Source organism: Dermacentor silvarum, chromosome 5 (genome assembly GCF_013339745.2).
Source record: "Dermacentor silvarum isolate Dsil-2018 chromosome 5, BIME_Dsil_1.4, whole genome shotgun sequence".
NCBI lineage: Eukaryota > Metazoa > Arthropoda > Arachnida > Ixodida > Ixodidae > Dermacentor > Dermacentor silvarum.
In genome coordinates this window covers 37,711,115-37,727,228 of record NC_051158.1, presented here as the reverse complement: position 1 = coordinate 37,727,228, position 16,114 = coordinate 37,711,115, and the positions used below count along the sequence as shown (strand labels likewise).

General features: G+C 47.2%; 1 protein-coding gene across 1 annotated transcript in view; it reads left to right on the top strand.

Moving 5' to 3' along the window:
• Positions 1-3,587: 3,587 nt before the first annotated feature.
• Positions 3,588-16,114, top strand: part of LOC125945610 (uncharacterized) — a 28,586-nt gene continuing 16,059 nt past the window's right edge. The window contains exons 1-3 of the mRNA XM_049667714.1: positions 3,588-3,684; positions 5,847-5,959; positions 11,724-11,806. Coding sequence (XP_049523671.1) covers positions 5,860-5,959; positions 11,724-11,806 — 183 coding nt within the window. The 5' untranslated portion in view covers positions 3,588-3,684; positions 5,847-5,859. The remainder of the gene's footprint in view (positions 3,685-5,846; positions 5,960-11,723; positions 11,807-16,114) is intronic.

Genomic DNA, 16,114 nt, shown 5'->3' with positions numbered 1-16,114 from the left:
CTGTAAAAAAAACACAATTCGATCTAAGCCTGTTTTTATTGATAGCCCTCTTGAAACTTCATGGGTCGTGTGCTATCTACAGCATGTAACGCTTGTAATATGTGCTTGTTACAGGCCCCCTAATTATCATGAAAACTTTGTTGAAGAGCTCACCGATGTCATTGCTTATGTTCAAAGCAAATTTAATGCGCAGGTTATATTGGCTGGAGATTTTAATTACCCTGGGATCAATTGGTTATCTCTACCGCCAAGTAATACTGGTAAAAACCGGGAGTGCACCGATTTCATTGACATGTTATCATTCTTTGAAATGACGCAATTGGTCTATACGCCAACACGTGGTGACGTGATCCTTGATTTATTGATCACTACGCATCCCGATCAAGCTACTGCAAACGTCCTGGAACAGATAAGTGACCACAGAGTTATTCACTGTCTGATTAAAACGAAAATCAATAAACAACAGTCCCATACTAAGGAAATACACGACTTTTCTAAAGCTGATCTTGATAAGGTAGAAAACGAAATGGAGAAGTTCTATTCAGAGTTTTTGTTGACATATGAAGATCATTCAGTTCATGAAAATTGGGCATTGTTTCGAAATCATGTGAAAAGGCTGCAGGAAATATACGTTCCAAAAAGGGTGATCACCGAGAGTAAAGAAAAACAGTGGTTTACCAGAGATGTCAAACGCTGCCTGAATAAGAAAAAAACGTCTGTACGCAAAAGCAAACCGCACCAAAGCAGAAAACGATTGGATTGGATACTTTAACATGGCGAATACTTGCAAGCAGAAAATTAAGGATGCCAAAGACAAGTTCTTTGATACGGACATGCCAAACTTCCTGAAAAACAACCCAAAGAAATTTTGGAAGGTGATATCCCCTGAGCCTTCGAAGGAATTGCCTCAGCTATGTTTATCGGATGGTTCTCCCTTGAGTGCAACTGATTTGTCGCATGCCTTTAATTCATATTTTTGCATCGTTTTTGTGAAAGAAAAGCCCCTTAATATTGAAGGGATGAGCAATAATAGTTCACCTGATTGTGATGCCTCTCCAATGCCTCGTATAACTATAACATCGAATGGAGTTGAAAAAGCTATAGAACGTTTGCCATCATACTCGAGTCCTGGTCCCGATGGTATTAGCACAAAATTACTAAAACTTACTAAGCATTACTCGGCACTTACACTTGCGCTTATTTTCCAACAATCGTTAGATACGACTCAAATCCCTGATGAATGGAAACTTGCTCACGTGGTGCCGATATTTAAAACGGGTGATAAGAATGAAATGACAAATTATCGTCCGATATCCTTGACATCTGTCACTTGCAAGCTGTTAGAACATATTCTGTCATGTCAAATAATGGAATATATGGTCGACAACAAAATTCTGTTTTCAAACCAACATGGTTTTCAACGGGGACGCTCTTGTGAGACGCAACTTTTCGAACTAACTACTGAAATTCACACCAACCTGCATGAACTAATACAAATTGATGCAGTCTTTATTGACTTTGAAAAAGCCTTCGACAGGGTTGGCCATAAACGTCTGATATATAAAATGAGTCTTCTTCAAATAGAAAATAAAGTCATTGACTGGGTTCAAGAATATCTATGTGATAGGCACCAAGCGGTAGTGATTGAAAACGTTGTGTCAGACTTCGAGCCTGTCACGTCTGGTGTACCCCAGGGCTCAGTATTGGGGCCAACGTTGTTCTTAATTTTTATCAACGATATTCACATTGGTATTAATTCAAAAATTCGTCTATTTGCTGACGATTGCGTTATTTACCATGTTGTTACTGACTATAGCAATTGTGAAGAATTAGATAATGACTTGCGGAAATTAAGTGAGTGGTGCCGTGATTGGCAGATGAATATTAATACCAAGAAAACAAAACTAATGCGGTTTACTACTTGTAATAACTTTGTGTCGCACACTTATACAATCAATAATGAGGCAATTGAACCAGTTGAGTCATTTAAGTATTTAGGTGTTCATTTAACTTTTAATCTGACCTGGAACACACATATTGACTGGGTAATTGGAAAATCAAATCGGACTCTTGGCTTTCTACGACGCACACTGCGCCAAGCTAATAAGGACACAAGACTTCTTGCCTACAAATCAATAGTTCGATCCAAACTTGAGTATTGTTCAGTTATTTGGAACCCTCATCAAGCATACCTCACGAAGAGGCTAGAATCATTACAAAACAAAGCTGCTAGGTTCATCGTGTCGGATTACTCTTCCTATTCAAGTGTATCTAAAATCAAAGACAGCCTTGACCTTGCAACACTAGAAAGAAGACGGAAGGCGTCTCGTTTAATATTCTTTCATAAGATATATCACAACCCTACACCTTACACTGCCACAATAATAACAACGCCAGTTGCAATGTTTCCACGCTTGGACCACTCTTTTAAAGTTCGTCAACCATTTTCCCCGCACCGACCTACTTCGTTGTTCCTTTCTGCATTTGGCAATCCAGGAGTGGAATCAGTTGCCGAGATCAGTAGCTGAAGAAGAAAATGCCGATAAATTTTCAGAAGCACTAAATCAATTCTTATCGCTTACCAAAAGCCATTGACATAACCACAAAGATGTTCGGTAGTTTTGACACGTGCGAATGGCATGTCTTCTAACTTTCATTACGGTGTGTTTCAGTTATTGTGTCATGATGTATCAAATAAATCATCGCACGCTTCAGTATCTACATGTCGAAATTGCTGTATTGCTTTCTGTAAATATTTCCGTTTTTCGTTTGCATATTCCCACCTTATTGGACGAATTCTATGTATACTTTATTATGCAAGAGCGTTTATGCAAGTGTTATTAGCACCGCTATATTCTTTGTTGTGTGCATCTAACTTTTATTGTTCATTGTACTAAAAATGTCTCCCCCCCCCCCCCCTATGTAATGCCCGATGGGCCTTTAGGGTAAATAAAAATGAAAATGAAAATATACGACGGGACCACCGCCCCGTGAAGCCGGAGGCCACTAAACAAGTGTGACGTTTCGACGGCACCGCCAACACGGGAGAGCGGAAGGAAAGGAAACTAGATACTCAAGCGCTCGGAACGCCGACAAAGAGAGGGCGGTGCGGTGCGTATAACAGGCATGCAGCTTGTTAACTATGTAGTGCATAAACATGGGCATTGCACGGGATTAAAGTTGTTAGCGGAGTGGGGACCTAAACAAAAACCTTGCATGATATGACACGTTGAATAGGATGCGAGAAAGACACGTGTACGCATCGCGTTTAGCTTTATAGCTTCTAATTATCCTTTCGACTAAAGCTACGTTTCACGGATTTCAACCGTCTGCGTTGTATCTGCATACTTCCTTTTATTTCGTCTCACTGCAGAAAGGCATATTGTTTTATTGTTTTCTGACTCAATAATGGATAGGCCAGGTGCGTTAGTTTTTAGGAATATATTGGGAAATAAATGCGGCTCGAGCTTTCGTGCTGTTTCTTTTTATTTCCCGTCATGATCGTCTTCAAAAAAAATAACGATAAAGAAAGGATTTCTTTAGGAATATAGAAATTGAATATAGGCGGATACATACAAAGAAAGCACCAAGACCTGTGCATCGAGTCTTCAAGGCAGGACGAAACGACTTAAGAATTTTTTCATTTCAACTAGGGTTACGTTTTTACTTCTGCCACTTCAAAAGGTACGTCATATACCGATTATTTAGGGTTAAATTGAATAGTGATGAGAACGGAGAACATTTGATAAAATAAAAGGGTGAGAGAGATTTCTGTTGCTTTAAAGAAAAAAAAAACTATGTTCCTGAATATCAGCGGGGAAGCTTGTACCTCCAAGGGCATATTACGTGCACTGCTGAAGATTAGATAACGGGGCATTATAGAAAGGGGTGTAAACGTCAACATGCTTGTGGTCACACTTGTAGTGCGCATGGCAGAGTTAACGGTGCACACACATTCTCAAATACGTATAAAGCGGATGAAATTGTTTTATACGAAACGTTATTTTTTGAGAACGTCGACGTTTGCGAAGGTTATGCAGTTATTTTCAATGAAACAGCCTTATTTCAAGTTGGATCAGCGAGCTGCTACAGTGCAAAGCTTCTTCAATGCAAAGCTTCCTCCTATAACTTGATACTCTTTGCGTCACATAGGTGTCTTCTTGATGATGACTATGTCACGTTACATCTAGCGGATGAATGCGCTTTATGATCGTTCACAATTTTAACGATTTGCGTGCTGATCTGTGAAATGCTGTGTTAAAAACAACCGGTTGTGGCATATACAATATATGCAATGTATAGCAATGATTTAATTATTTTTGGGACACTATTCGACAACGACAAGCCGTACGGTGGAATCAGTAAGAATAATAAATCGCAAAATTTAGTTAGGATGCACCGCAGATATATGCAAAATTGATGAACTCGCACATCAAGAACAGCGAAGCTGTGTAAGGCACTTCTCGCAGCAAGCTTCTTAACTACTATTGGTCCAACAACCGGATGGATTCTGCACTCTTAAACGTTTCTCTATAATTAATGCAGGCACTACTTCATAGACGAGACGCTTTCATGCGCTTTACTAAATCCGGGCTTAGTGCTTCTATGCTATCCGCTATATCTGGTGCAGACCAAGAGAAGGAATAACAAGAGAAGGGAAGCGCAATCTAGGACGGCAGAAGACTAGGTGGGGGATGAAGTTAGGAAATTTGCAGGCGCAAGTTGGAATCAGCTAGCGCAAGACATGGGTGATTGGAGAGGCCTTCGTCCTGTAGTGGACATAAATATAGGCTGCTGCTGATGATGCTGATTATCATGATGATGATGATGATGATATCCGGTGCACCTTTTCAACAATCTCCGAATTGTATTCTGACTTTATCGTCATATCTAGACACTTTAGGAGACTAAAGGGAGTTTTAGATTTTGCGCACCCAAAGCGTCAGACCCTGCTTGTGTTTTTAGTAGCCCTTTGTTTTCTTTTGTACCCCTTCTTGTGTTATTTTGTAAACCAGGAGGCTTGTGAACCAAACTTTGCGCATGAAAAATGTAAAACTTCCTTATACCCGAAATTATCCAAGACATCTGACAATGCTTCACAATATCGGGCCCAATTCCATCACTATACCCGGCTATTTTCAAACGCGTGACTATACCCAGACTTAATTCTATCCTTATCAGCAGCAGCCTATTTTCTTTATGTCTACTGCAGGACGAAGGACTCTTCCTGCTATCTCCAATTACCCCTGTCTTGCGTTAGCTGATTCCAACTTGCGCCTGCAAATTTCCTAATTTCATCGCACGCAACCGAGTTTTCTGCCGTACTCGACTGCGCTCCACTTCCCGGTGATAACATATGCAGTAGAAACTTGGAGGCTAACAACGAAGCTCGAGAACGAGTTAACGACCGCGCAAAGAGCGATGGAACGAAAAATGTTAGGCGTAACGTTAAGAGACAGGAAGAGAGCGGTGTGGATCAAAGAGCAAACGGGGATATCCGATATTCTAGCTTATTTTAAGAGAACAAAGTGCAGCTGGGGAGGCCATGTAATACGCAGGGTAGATAACCGGTTGACCATTAGACTTAGTTCTGCACTCTCCGCTAAATGCGACGCATGTTACTGTAAATGGAGCGCCAGTTGTATAATGAGTGGGCTCCACTTTGTACGCACTGCACATTCGCCTCCCCGACACTGACCATGCACTGTGGAACTGTCTCGTACAGCTTCGCTGTCAGCCAATTCCATGCTGCAACTAAAAGCTTTCAGTTTGTTAGTCTATAAGGTCAAAATAAATAAAATAAAAAGCAAAGTAGGCCACCCAATTTCTTTTTCTCTCTCTTTCAGCGTGTCTTCAGACATGATTGCGAGACTGATACTCGTATGCGTGACACTTCTCTTTGTGTGCAGAACGTACGTCGGCTTCGCTGACCTACTAGAATCACCAGAATGCAAACTAGGTCGGTATATGAAAGCAGAGCTTTCATTTTATTGATATACTATACATGGCACCCACTACGAATATAGGTGACCGTGTAAATGGCGTCGTTGCTTAGATTGGAAAAAGACAGCGCCGCGGGAACGATTGGAAGCAAGCTTGCCTGTCCAACGTCCTTTTGTCATCATTGCAGCGCCCTTCCTGCCATGCTCTCGAGAACAGAGAAAGAACGCTGGCCGATCCTGCACAGCGACTTTTCAACGTTCTCTTTTAAAGCGAAGTTTTATATGCCTAAGCGAAATCGTATATGGCTAGGCGAAATCGCCTGTCTACTGAAAACTATAATCATATCAGCATTGGCTCGAGCGTCGTCGTCTTCTTCCGCAGCTGGCTCGTTGGCTCCTCTCGGGTTGCGCTCGTGCTTGGCATGCGCTCGTGCCACTGGTCCCGCGTTCGTCGCCTTCGTCTTCCCCAGCTGGCTGCGTTGCCGCTCATCATTCCAGCGTAGAATTTCAATTCTCTTCTATCGTCGTAATGGGGAAGCCGCGTTTACGGGGGTATGAGCCATTGCTTAAGGGGGTATGAGCCATTCATTGTCTTACGTAACGGACAGATTCAATTTCGAAGTAACTTAGTTTCACAAAATGGCAAGCGGCAATGGCGGGCGAATGCCGCTAACCACGCCGACGAGCAAACTCGAGACATCGAACGCAAGCGACAACGGCGGACTGCGGGCATACCGCCAGTGACGTCGTTCTTTCCGTCACAGCCGAACGTGTTCGTAACCTCATAATTGAGAAATACTTTAATGAACCCTCGGGATTAACCCAGCGATAAGCACCGGGGCCGCACGTTTCAGCTTCGCTGGTTAACCACCTTCACGGAGTGGAAGGGCCGAGGAATTTTTTTTGGTTCCGTTGTTTTTCCCTCTTCCTTAGACTCTTCCGTCGACCCATCTCACAATGACACTCGACGTAAATGCCTTCGTTACAATGTAGAGACAAACCGTATTGACGAAGACACCCTTATTTAGAATTTGCAGTGGCCATTGTAACATTTCTATTGCTTCGGCCATATGTCACATACACTCTCCCTGGTATCGGCCCACTTTGCTATATGACACTCGTTTGCCAGAAACGGCCATGACCCCCAGGGCATGACGGTGGCGCTTTGATGACGATGCAACAACGAAAGCGGTATGATGGAGGCACGAAGACAAAGGGATGGCGATGCTCAAATGATGACGATGTTATTACGACGAAAGCGGGACAAAAATTAGATGACGAAGACGGAATAACCAGGATGGAACGACCGCGAAAGCTCGACAGCGAATGCATGGGCAAGAGGGTATGACGCAAAGAGGACGACGACATGACAATAGTGGCATAATCACGCTTGTATGACGGCAGCGTGATCTCAACGACGTCAGTAAGACGACAACGCAGTAGCGCACCCAGGATCTCGGCCAGGGGGGTTGAATTTTTGTGGTAGAGGGGGTAAGCAAGCACTTTGCATAATATGCAATTTCCTTGCTTTAGCCAGAGGAATCCAACAGCAAATAAAATGCTTAATCATTACAATAATAACGACACGAAGGATGATGATGATGTTTATTTCTTCAGCGCCTTACTCAAAGTAATTTAAGAGGGAATTAATAAATACACGACAGTGATAGAGCGTTGTTGTTGATGACGAAAATTCGACCTCAAGTCACCTCCTGCATTGTAATGACAATGTGAACAGAGCACTGAAGCTACACGTGGACTAGTGTGGCTGGACGTGTAGGGGGGTGGGGGGGTTTAACTCGCCCTCAGGGGGGGTTACAACACCCGAACCTCCCCGCCGGTGCGCCACTGCGACAACGTAACCACGACGACATGGTTACGATGCAATGACGACGTCTCCATGTCGATGATTTGGCAGCGTCAAGAGACGTATTACTTTTGTAGCAATTGACAGTGTCAAAGAGTGTAACCTTACGTTGTGTGTGTCGACATCTATTCCGGTAGTGTATATGGCGTTCCGCTAACTATCGCGTGACGTAATTTCGTTTTATGTACCTTAGCATACGACTTATGCACTTGTCTTTCGATTCTTTTTAATGCTGCCACTTATGAAGATATATATTGTATAATCCCCCCCCTCACACAATACTCCTGCTGGAGAGCCTGTGAGGCTTCTTGAATAAATAAATAAATAAATAAATAAATAAATAAATAAATAAATAAATAAATAAATAAATAAATAAATAAATAAATAAATAAATAAATAAATAAATAAATAAATAAATAAATGATGGCGAGACGACAAAGGCTTGCCAAAAGTCGGATCCCAAATTTGGAATGACGGCGATGCAATGACCACGGCGGAATCACGGGAACAGTATGACAACGAATGCATTACGACAGCCTGACGAGAGTCGGATTACTAAGCTGGAGTAACGAGGCCGCAAGGACCGCGACGGTATCAAGTGCACGAGCCCATTCCTAGTGGCTCAAACTAGTAGGGAACTTGGGCCACTGGGTTGGCGTAAGAGGCTAGATAGATAAACGCAAAGTGCCCGACGTAGGCAAACGACGCTAATCGCATTAATAACGTGACATGATAGCCCCCTCAGCTTTCCGAACCGAATGCCCACTACTCGTCGTGGCGTTGTCATCGACCGCGTGTTCACCAGACAGCAACCTGTGAGTACTGATACCTCCCGTGGTGGCGTGGTGGCTTTGGTGTTGGGCTGCTAAACCCGAGGTTGCGGGATCGAATCCTGGCCGCAGCGGCCGCACAGTGACGAGGGCGAAATGCAAAAAAATTACACCATCTTCCCGTAGGGGAACCCTGAGTAGTATGCGAAGCAGCCATGGGGTCAACTCAAGGTAGTTTTATCATCTGTATAAACTTGGACATGCAGCAGCACCAGCAACGCGCAGAACTGTTGTCGACGCCGTCGGCGTTTTGCCCGCGTTCGCACCGAACGCGCGCGGCGTTGGTGACTGTTGCCGGTGCCTCTAGGGCACCTACCGTCGCGCCTCTAACCTAAGATGCTTCGCATTATCGCGCGCGGAGCCGCAGGTGTTGCCATTCGTTGCGCAATCCGGAGAGGAGAAGAGCGTCGGAGAGGAGAGGAGGAATGCCGAATGGAGAGGAGGGGAGGAGGATGCGCATGCGCAGTAGGGGTGTGGACGCCGCACGGCGGAGGGGGGGAGTGACATAGCCCCGAGCATAAGATGCTTCGCCTCTAAAACACTCGTGCACCGTGCATGCGGTGCTCGTTGAAGAACCACAGGTAGTCAAAATTAACCCGGAGTCCCCCTCAACGGCGTGCCACATAATCATATCGCGATTTTGGCGCGTAAAATCCAAGAATTATTCTTTTAGCACGAAAGTGCTTTATGCCGGGGTCGGCGATGCACTTCCTTTGCCGGATGTAACGGATGTCACGTTCGGCGCCAACGAGTAAAATTAGTTTTGAGGCGAAAGCCTTAGAAATCCGTTTTAAGTTAGCATTGTGAGGTATGTCTAGGGCTGTGCGTGTCTCGAACGTGTGTCTAGAAGACGGCAGCATTTGAGTTTCATTTAGTGCGTGGAAGTGCTCCTAAATAAGCGCGAATCTTCCTGTAGTCTTGAACTCGTCCCTCCTGTCCTGTTGTTCTTTCTCCGTCCTTGGAATAAGAAACGTCACAACCGAAACTATCTTAAGGGGAATTGTCAAGGTGCGAAGCAATATGTAGTGGCTCAGTATTTGCCCGTTTCCGAGCTAAACGTTCTCGCTTCTCTTCTTAGGTTACTTTGCGGCTGCGGCGGTGGCCCCTGACGGGACAGCCCTCAATGCTCTTACCATACAAACAAAGAATGCCTGCGAGGCCGAACAAGTGGCCATCGCCCTTGCTCTAGCCCTCCCTCAGCGCGACACAATATTTACCGACTCCAAACCCGCTGCACTGGCATACCGCCGCGGTACACTATGCCAGGCGGCCTTAAGCATTCTAGCTTCCGCTCAAATAAACGAAGACAAGCACATCCACTGGTTCCCGGGGCATGAAGGCCTCAACGTTCAACCAGGGGTCCTCAACGGTAGTGAGCCGGCCCATAACCTCGCGCGAGATCTTACGCGCCGCACGGGGACGCGGGTCGGCTCACCGGCCGGGAGCCCCAACCCGCACCCGGAGCCACTCCTCTCCTATCACGAGATTTGCTCGCACTATAAGTTATCGAGAAGGGAATCCCCCTCACCTCACCCAACACAAAATAAAGCACAACAATTAACGCTTAGATTGCTGCAAACGCAAGTTACCCCAACCCCTATATATGCAGCAGATACCTCCCAGATATAAGACCAGAATGCCCTAAATGCCAAAATCCAAAGTGTGACTTAGATCACATGCTGTGGCAGTGCCCCGCGCTAAACGCTTGCTTGGGGTCTCCTGCCACCGAGGACGGCTGGGTCAACCACCTCAAGAGGCCCGGCAGGGCCCTTCAACACCAGGCCGTCCAGAAGGCCCAACAGGTGGCTGGCGAGCTCCGACTCCCAGTCCCCACATGGGCGTAGCCACCGGGCCGGCCCCCGTAAGGGGTGCCCAGGCCCCTTCAGGACCTTTAATAAAGTTAATTCTCTCTCTCTCTTCTTAGGTTAGATTAGGGTAGTGCTACTTAATACTCGCTGCCCTGGCGCATGACGTAGAAACCACGCCCACCTTATTTGATCGAGGCACGTTTGCAGTCTGAGAGCAGGAGCAGCTGGGAAGAGTGGCAGGCGGCTCCCGGTGTCCAATCATTGCACCAATCAGCACGTACCTCCGCACCAAGTGCGAGCCAGAGTTTCGCATGCCTGAAATGAGCCCCGCGCAATGGTCGGGGCGTCAAGTCGCGCAGCACGGTCTTTGTGTTCTGCGGGATTCTCTCAGGCATTTTTTTTATTGCGATAGCAATTATATGGACACTTCAACCGGATTTCTGCTTCGCCGTGAGGTTGCCTATAGATAAAATCTTCGCCGCGCGCCGCATGCCCGAGCGGAAGCGTGCGGGGACGCGCGCTATCACGAAGAGCGAACGCACTGCCGGAGGGAGCGGGGGGGGGGGGGGGGGGGGGGGAGGCGCACTTCCACTCTGCCAACAACCGCGCTCGTCGCTCGCTCGCACCGTCTCTTATCTCCACACGGCTCTGACCTTTATGCGCCGTGCATTCGCCGCTCAGTTTCCGTTGAAGCGATAGACCGCAAGTACCTTCGCCCGCTGCGGCGTATGCTTGCTGCCAGCGTTTTGACAGTCGTTGTCTGCAGTCATTCAGTGTGATCTATTCGTGTTTGTTTGTGCGCGCTCACACCACGCTTGTTCATTCAGTTATTAATAGTCGGGCCACATTTTCCAACGCACGCTACACATGCAATGCTGCCCGGATCGGCAGTGCAGCGCTACAGGTGTGTCCCTTCGCACGCGCTGCCCACGGGAAGCGCTTCTCATCAACACCACCGCTTCACACGCGCCTTCTCGTGGTCATCGAGTCTCTCTTCATGTCGGTCTACTTACGCCGCAGCACACCTGCTTACTTAATCAGCTCATGTTTACTACAATTCATATTGCTACCAAAGCCGCTCACCTTACTTCATATGACATTGCTGTGTTGCTATCGCATTCATTGCTTCGCCCTTAGGGCGAAACTGTGACATTTTTAATATGTCTCTTTTCATACCCTAAACAATGAATATGTCTCATATATATAATTTCCAACTAGCCCAGCTTTCTGGTTTCAGTACTGTCTTCTCTTCACTTTTACGCGATTTTTGTTGCAGTGAAGACGTCCGTTTATAGCTGCGCAGCGAAGTATAAGACAGCGAACTTTACTCCAACCCTACCAGAGGAGTTTTTCCGACGGGTGAGCAAATACAATGCTTCGTTATTCTGGCTCGAATATTCGCTCATCATATCTAACTAGTTTATCCGCTTCTTTCTCGACGCACTCCACACTTGGATCTCGTTGTAGAAATATTCGAGTTTTAACATTGCGTCGTTCGTGATACGAGATAAGTTTGGCCATCTGCGGATACGTCACCTTTGTTATGCCACTGCACAAGCTACACCTCTAAACGACGTGGTCTGGCCACGAGTCTTAGCAGCTAGACGTCAGGCCTAGCTGTTCTCGGAAACTAGGATCTTGGGACCATGGCCGCAGACCTCTAGTAGGCACAAGGCCATACCAGTATATGTAATACCCCTGACACACGGGCAAAAGTAGGCTGCTGTCGCCGAGGTCTGTGGACGGGCTCCTATCGGCTCCGTCATCTTCACATGATTCCGCAGCGATTTCTATCCAATTTCGCCGAAGTTCTTGCACCAAGAGTTCCAAGGAAACCGTGGATACCCGATTTGGAGGTAGGACACCATTTTTGACGAATCTACGAGAACTTTTCTACCGCGTCCACGCCGCTACCGAACTGAGCCTAGGCGTGCGCACCAGACGCTAGGCTCAGCCGACGCGTTCGACGCGTTCGCCGCGCGCCGGTCGGAACGCGAGAGCTCGGCGAGACGCCACCCGCCCTTCGCGCCGGGCGCGACACGGAGAGAATGGCGACTTCTAGCGAAGAAATGGATAGCTCTGCGGAGGAGTTACCAGCAACTCCGACTACTTCAGCAATACCTAATGAGCAACAGGACAAGACGGGCTGGAAAGTGGTGATCAGCCGGAAAACGAAGAAGAAGGAACGCGCCGAAACAACTGCGCAACAGCAAGCACAACATACAAGCGGCGGGCAGGTGAGCTCTTCTCGCACGCCTCCTAACATTATGAACCGGGTCATTAGAGCCTCACGCATGCCACCCCTACCGCAAGACAACATCAAGATAGTGCTTCGCCCAAAGAGCGGCTTGAACATCCAAAAGATCGGACCGACCTCAGTGAGTAAAGCCCTCATGGCAGCAGTAGAACTTAATCCAGAGCAGACCACGGAGGACATATACTATGTCCCAATATTACGCAGAATATCATGGTGGCGAGCACGCCCTTTCGAGGAAATGCAGACAAGTATGCGGACGTAAGGGCTATCCGAATAGCTGGAAAAGAGTACGCAGTCAGCGCTTACGAAACTGCCCCAAGTGACACCTGCAAGGGGGTAATCAGATACATCGACACTGCCGACGATCACAGGACGATTGAAAGAAACATCGTGAATGACCGCAACCCCTTGGCACTAGCGGCGAAAAGAATCAAGAACTCAGGATCAGTGATCATTGTATTTGATGGACTTCGCGTCCCCAACTTCGTAAGATATGGACCAACACTGGTACCCTGCTCCTTATATCGCAAACAAGTGGACATATGCTACGTATGCGGCAAACTTGGACAACGTGCGGACGTTTGCCCCGAGCCGGGCTCCACCGAATGCAGGGGCTGTGGACTTCCTAACCCCAACTCATCCCATGTGTGCGATCCGAAATGCAAGCTGTGCGGGGGCTTGCACGCGACAGCGGACAAGGTGTGTAAGAACCGCTATCTCATTCCATACGTAGTACGCGCACGACGACAACGAGCACGACTGGAGCAACAAGAGAAGGCACAGCTATTTGAAGAAGAAAAGCAACACGCGGAACGAGGCCGATCTACGTCGAAGACGCCGGGACGCAGCCGCTCACGCTCTCGATCGAGGAGCCACACACCTGCGAGGACAAGCAGGAGTCGTTCAAGGTCACAGGTGCGCTTCGGTGGAAAGAACAACGGAGGCGACGGCACGTGGGCAGACAAAGTCAGAGGTGCTACGACGACCACGCCGAAGGAAAGTGAGTCCCGCAACCCAGATAAAGAGCGGATAGCTACGTTAGAACAGGAACTAAGAGAGCTAAAAGCCGCTTATACTAAGCTAACACTCGAATTAACTGAAATACGTAAAGCAAACAGCAGTAGGCCAACGCGCACTCCCGAACCACCAACCGACATCGAAACTCCCCAGCCAGTTGAGATTGCGAGACAGGGAAAACAACGCGAAGAATGCCCGCCTCCTAAGAAGCGAGCTGTAACGCAACCGCGAATGGCCGTGCGATCAGACGTTAAGGACGCCATGGACGCCATGAGCGAGAACATGAGGCTAATGCACGAGAGCATGGTGCGAATGAACGAGAAAATGGACATATTTAGCACGCGAGTTCAGAAAATGGAAATGTATCTAAACAACACTGTAGTACCGTCCCTGGAGAGGATGAGTTCACAACACGTCGGTGCGCAAGGCCCACCACATGACGGTTTCACTGCAAGTGAAGGGGGCTACAACAGCCAACATGGCAATGACAAATAAGACACGAAATCTCCGCATCTGGCAATGGAACTGCAGGGGGATCGCCTCAAAAAAGGCGGTCCTCCTAAAGATGGTCAAATCAGAAACCGAGAAGCCACACGTCATCTTGCTACAAGAAACACTCATAACTGAACTGGCCCTTACGGGATATAAAGCCGAAGCCCACAGAAACGAGCAAGGCAGAGGCGTCGCTATTCTGATTGGAAAGAAGATCCCGTACATTCGGCATGAAATCCGCAACACAGCCTGCTATCTAGAACACCTCACGATCGAGATCATACCAAACGACCACGTAGGGAACAAGCAAAGCATTTTTCTGACTAATCTGTACAGCAGCCCTAAGGACACGAGGCAAGGGTTCAGAGGCATACTGGGCAAGATCGCGCGCATCGCCAAAGATAGTCCGCTGATTGTAGGTGGGGATTTTAACGCCCCACACCAGGCATGGGGCAACGCGTATCCCTCTAGCAAGGGAGATCGTCTTCACACGACAGCCTCCGATCTCGACTTCACGCTGATCACAGACCCAGAAACCCCAACTAGATGTGGCACTTCCACATGTCGAGACACCACACCGGACCTCTTTTCGTCCGGGGCGTAGAGAAATGTGCCTGGCACAACTCGGGCATAGACCTTGGCAGTGACCACTATATTCTCCGAATTGATGCAGAGCTCCCGGGAAAGAAGCAAAGGGAGTACAAACTAATCGATTGGGACAAATTTCGTGCAATAAGAACGCAGCCATCATACTCAACAGGAGCAAACACGAAGCACACGATTACTAGTTGGACCAAACAGCTGAAAGCAGACATCGTAGCCTCGGAACGAACGATTACGACGGACGTTAAGGTAGAGAGAATGGACAGTCGGCTAGCGAATCTACTCGAAGCCAAACAATCCATACTAGCCAGGTGGAAGGGTCAACGTTTCAACAGAAGACTACGAAGGAAACTCGCCGAACTCAACAAGACCATTGAAGAATACTGCGTGGTTCTCTCCCGACAACAATGGGACGAAGTATGTAACTCCCTCAACGGGCAAATACGCAAAGGGAGTGGGTGAAGGCTCATAAAACACCTCCTCGACGAAAACGGAACAAAGTCCTAAACTATGCAACGGATCAGGCTAAGCAAATTAGTACACCACGCGAAGCAAAGTAGTACTGCCGAAGCACTTATAGAAGACCTTGCCAAACGGTACTTACCGCTTAACCCTTTGGTGCCCACTGTTGCCCAGGAGCAACAGCCTAAAAACAATTTTTTTTCTTGAACGCACCCTGCTGAACGATATCGCTGGCGCCATCTATGGAATGTACCAAGACTACCGAGCATCTTGAGCTTAAAGTAAATACGTAGAGATGGCAGCACCGCTCCTTTGTTGTTGTTTTTCTTGACTGTTCTGAGAGGTGCCAGCGCAAGGATCGCACACGCGAGTAAATTTGTTCAGCTATGGCGGTATAGGACACTACTATGACAACTGTCATACTTAGAATAGCTCATAAGGCCTTGTACGACATTTATGAGGAGGCTAAACGGTGTGGCCGCAATTTGTACAACAAACTTTTACTCGCCAAAAGTGGTGTTGCCCAGGAGCAACAACGGGCATATGCGGAGGCGTGATCACATGTAGGGAGATATCGCTTGTGGCAGTTTTTTGCTGCGCTGAAGGTAAAGCAAAGCGATGGCTAGAGTGTTCATTTTACCGAATAGAATAAGGGTTCGTCATAAGGTCATATTTTTTGTCTTTCATATAAACATGGCGATGTCAAAAGAAAAAAAAGTGGCTGATTCATGAAGAAATTCAGGAGCTTATCTTTCTTCCGGACGGTGAATTGTCCGACGCTGACTTCGACAGCGACCGGATGACCCCGGCTATGATCCGAGAGATACTCGAAAATT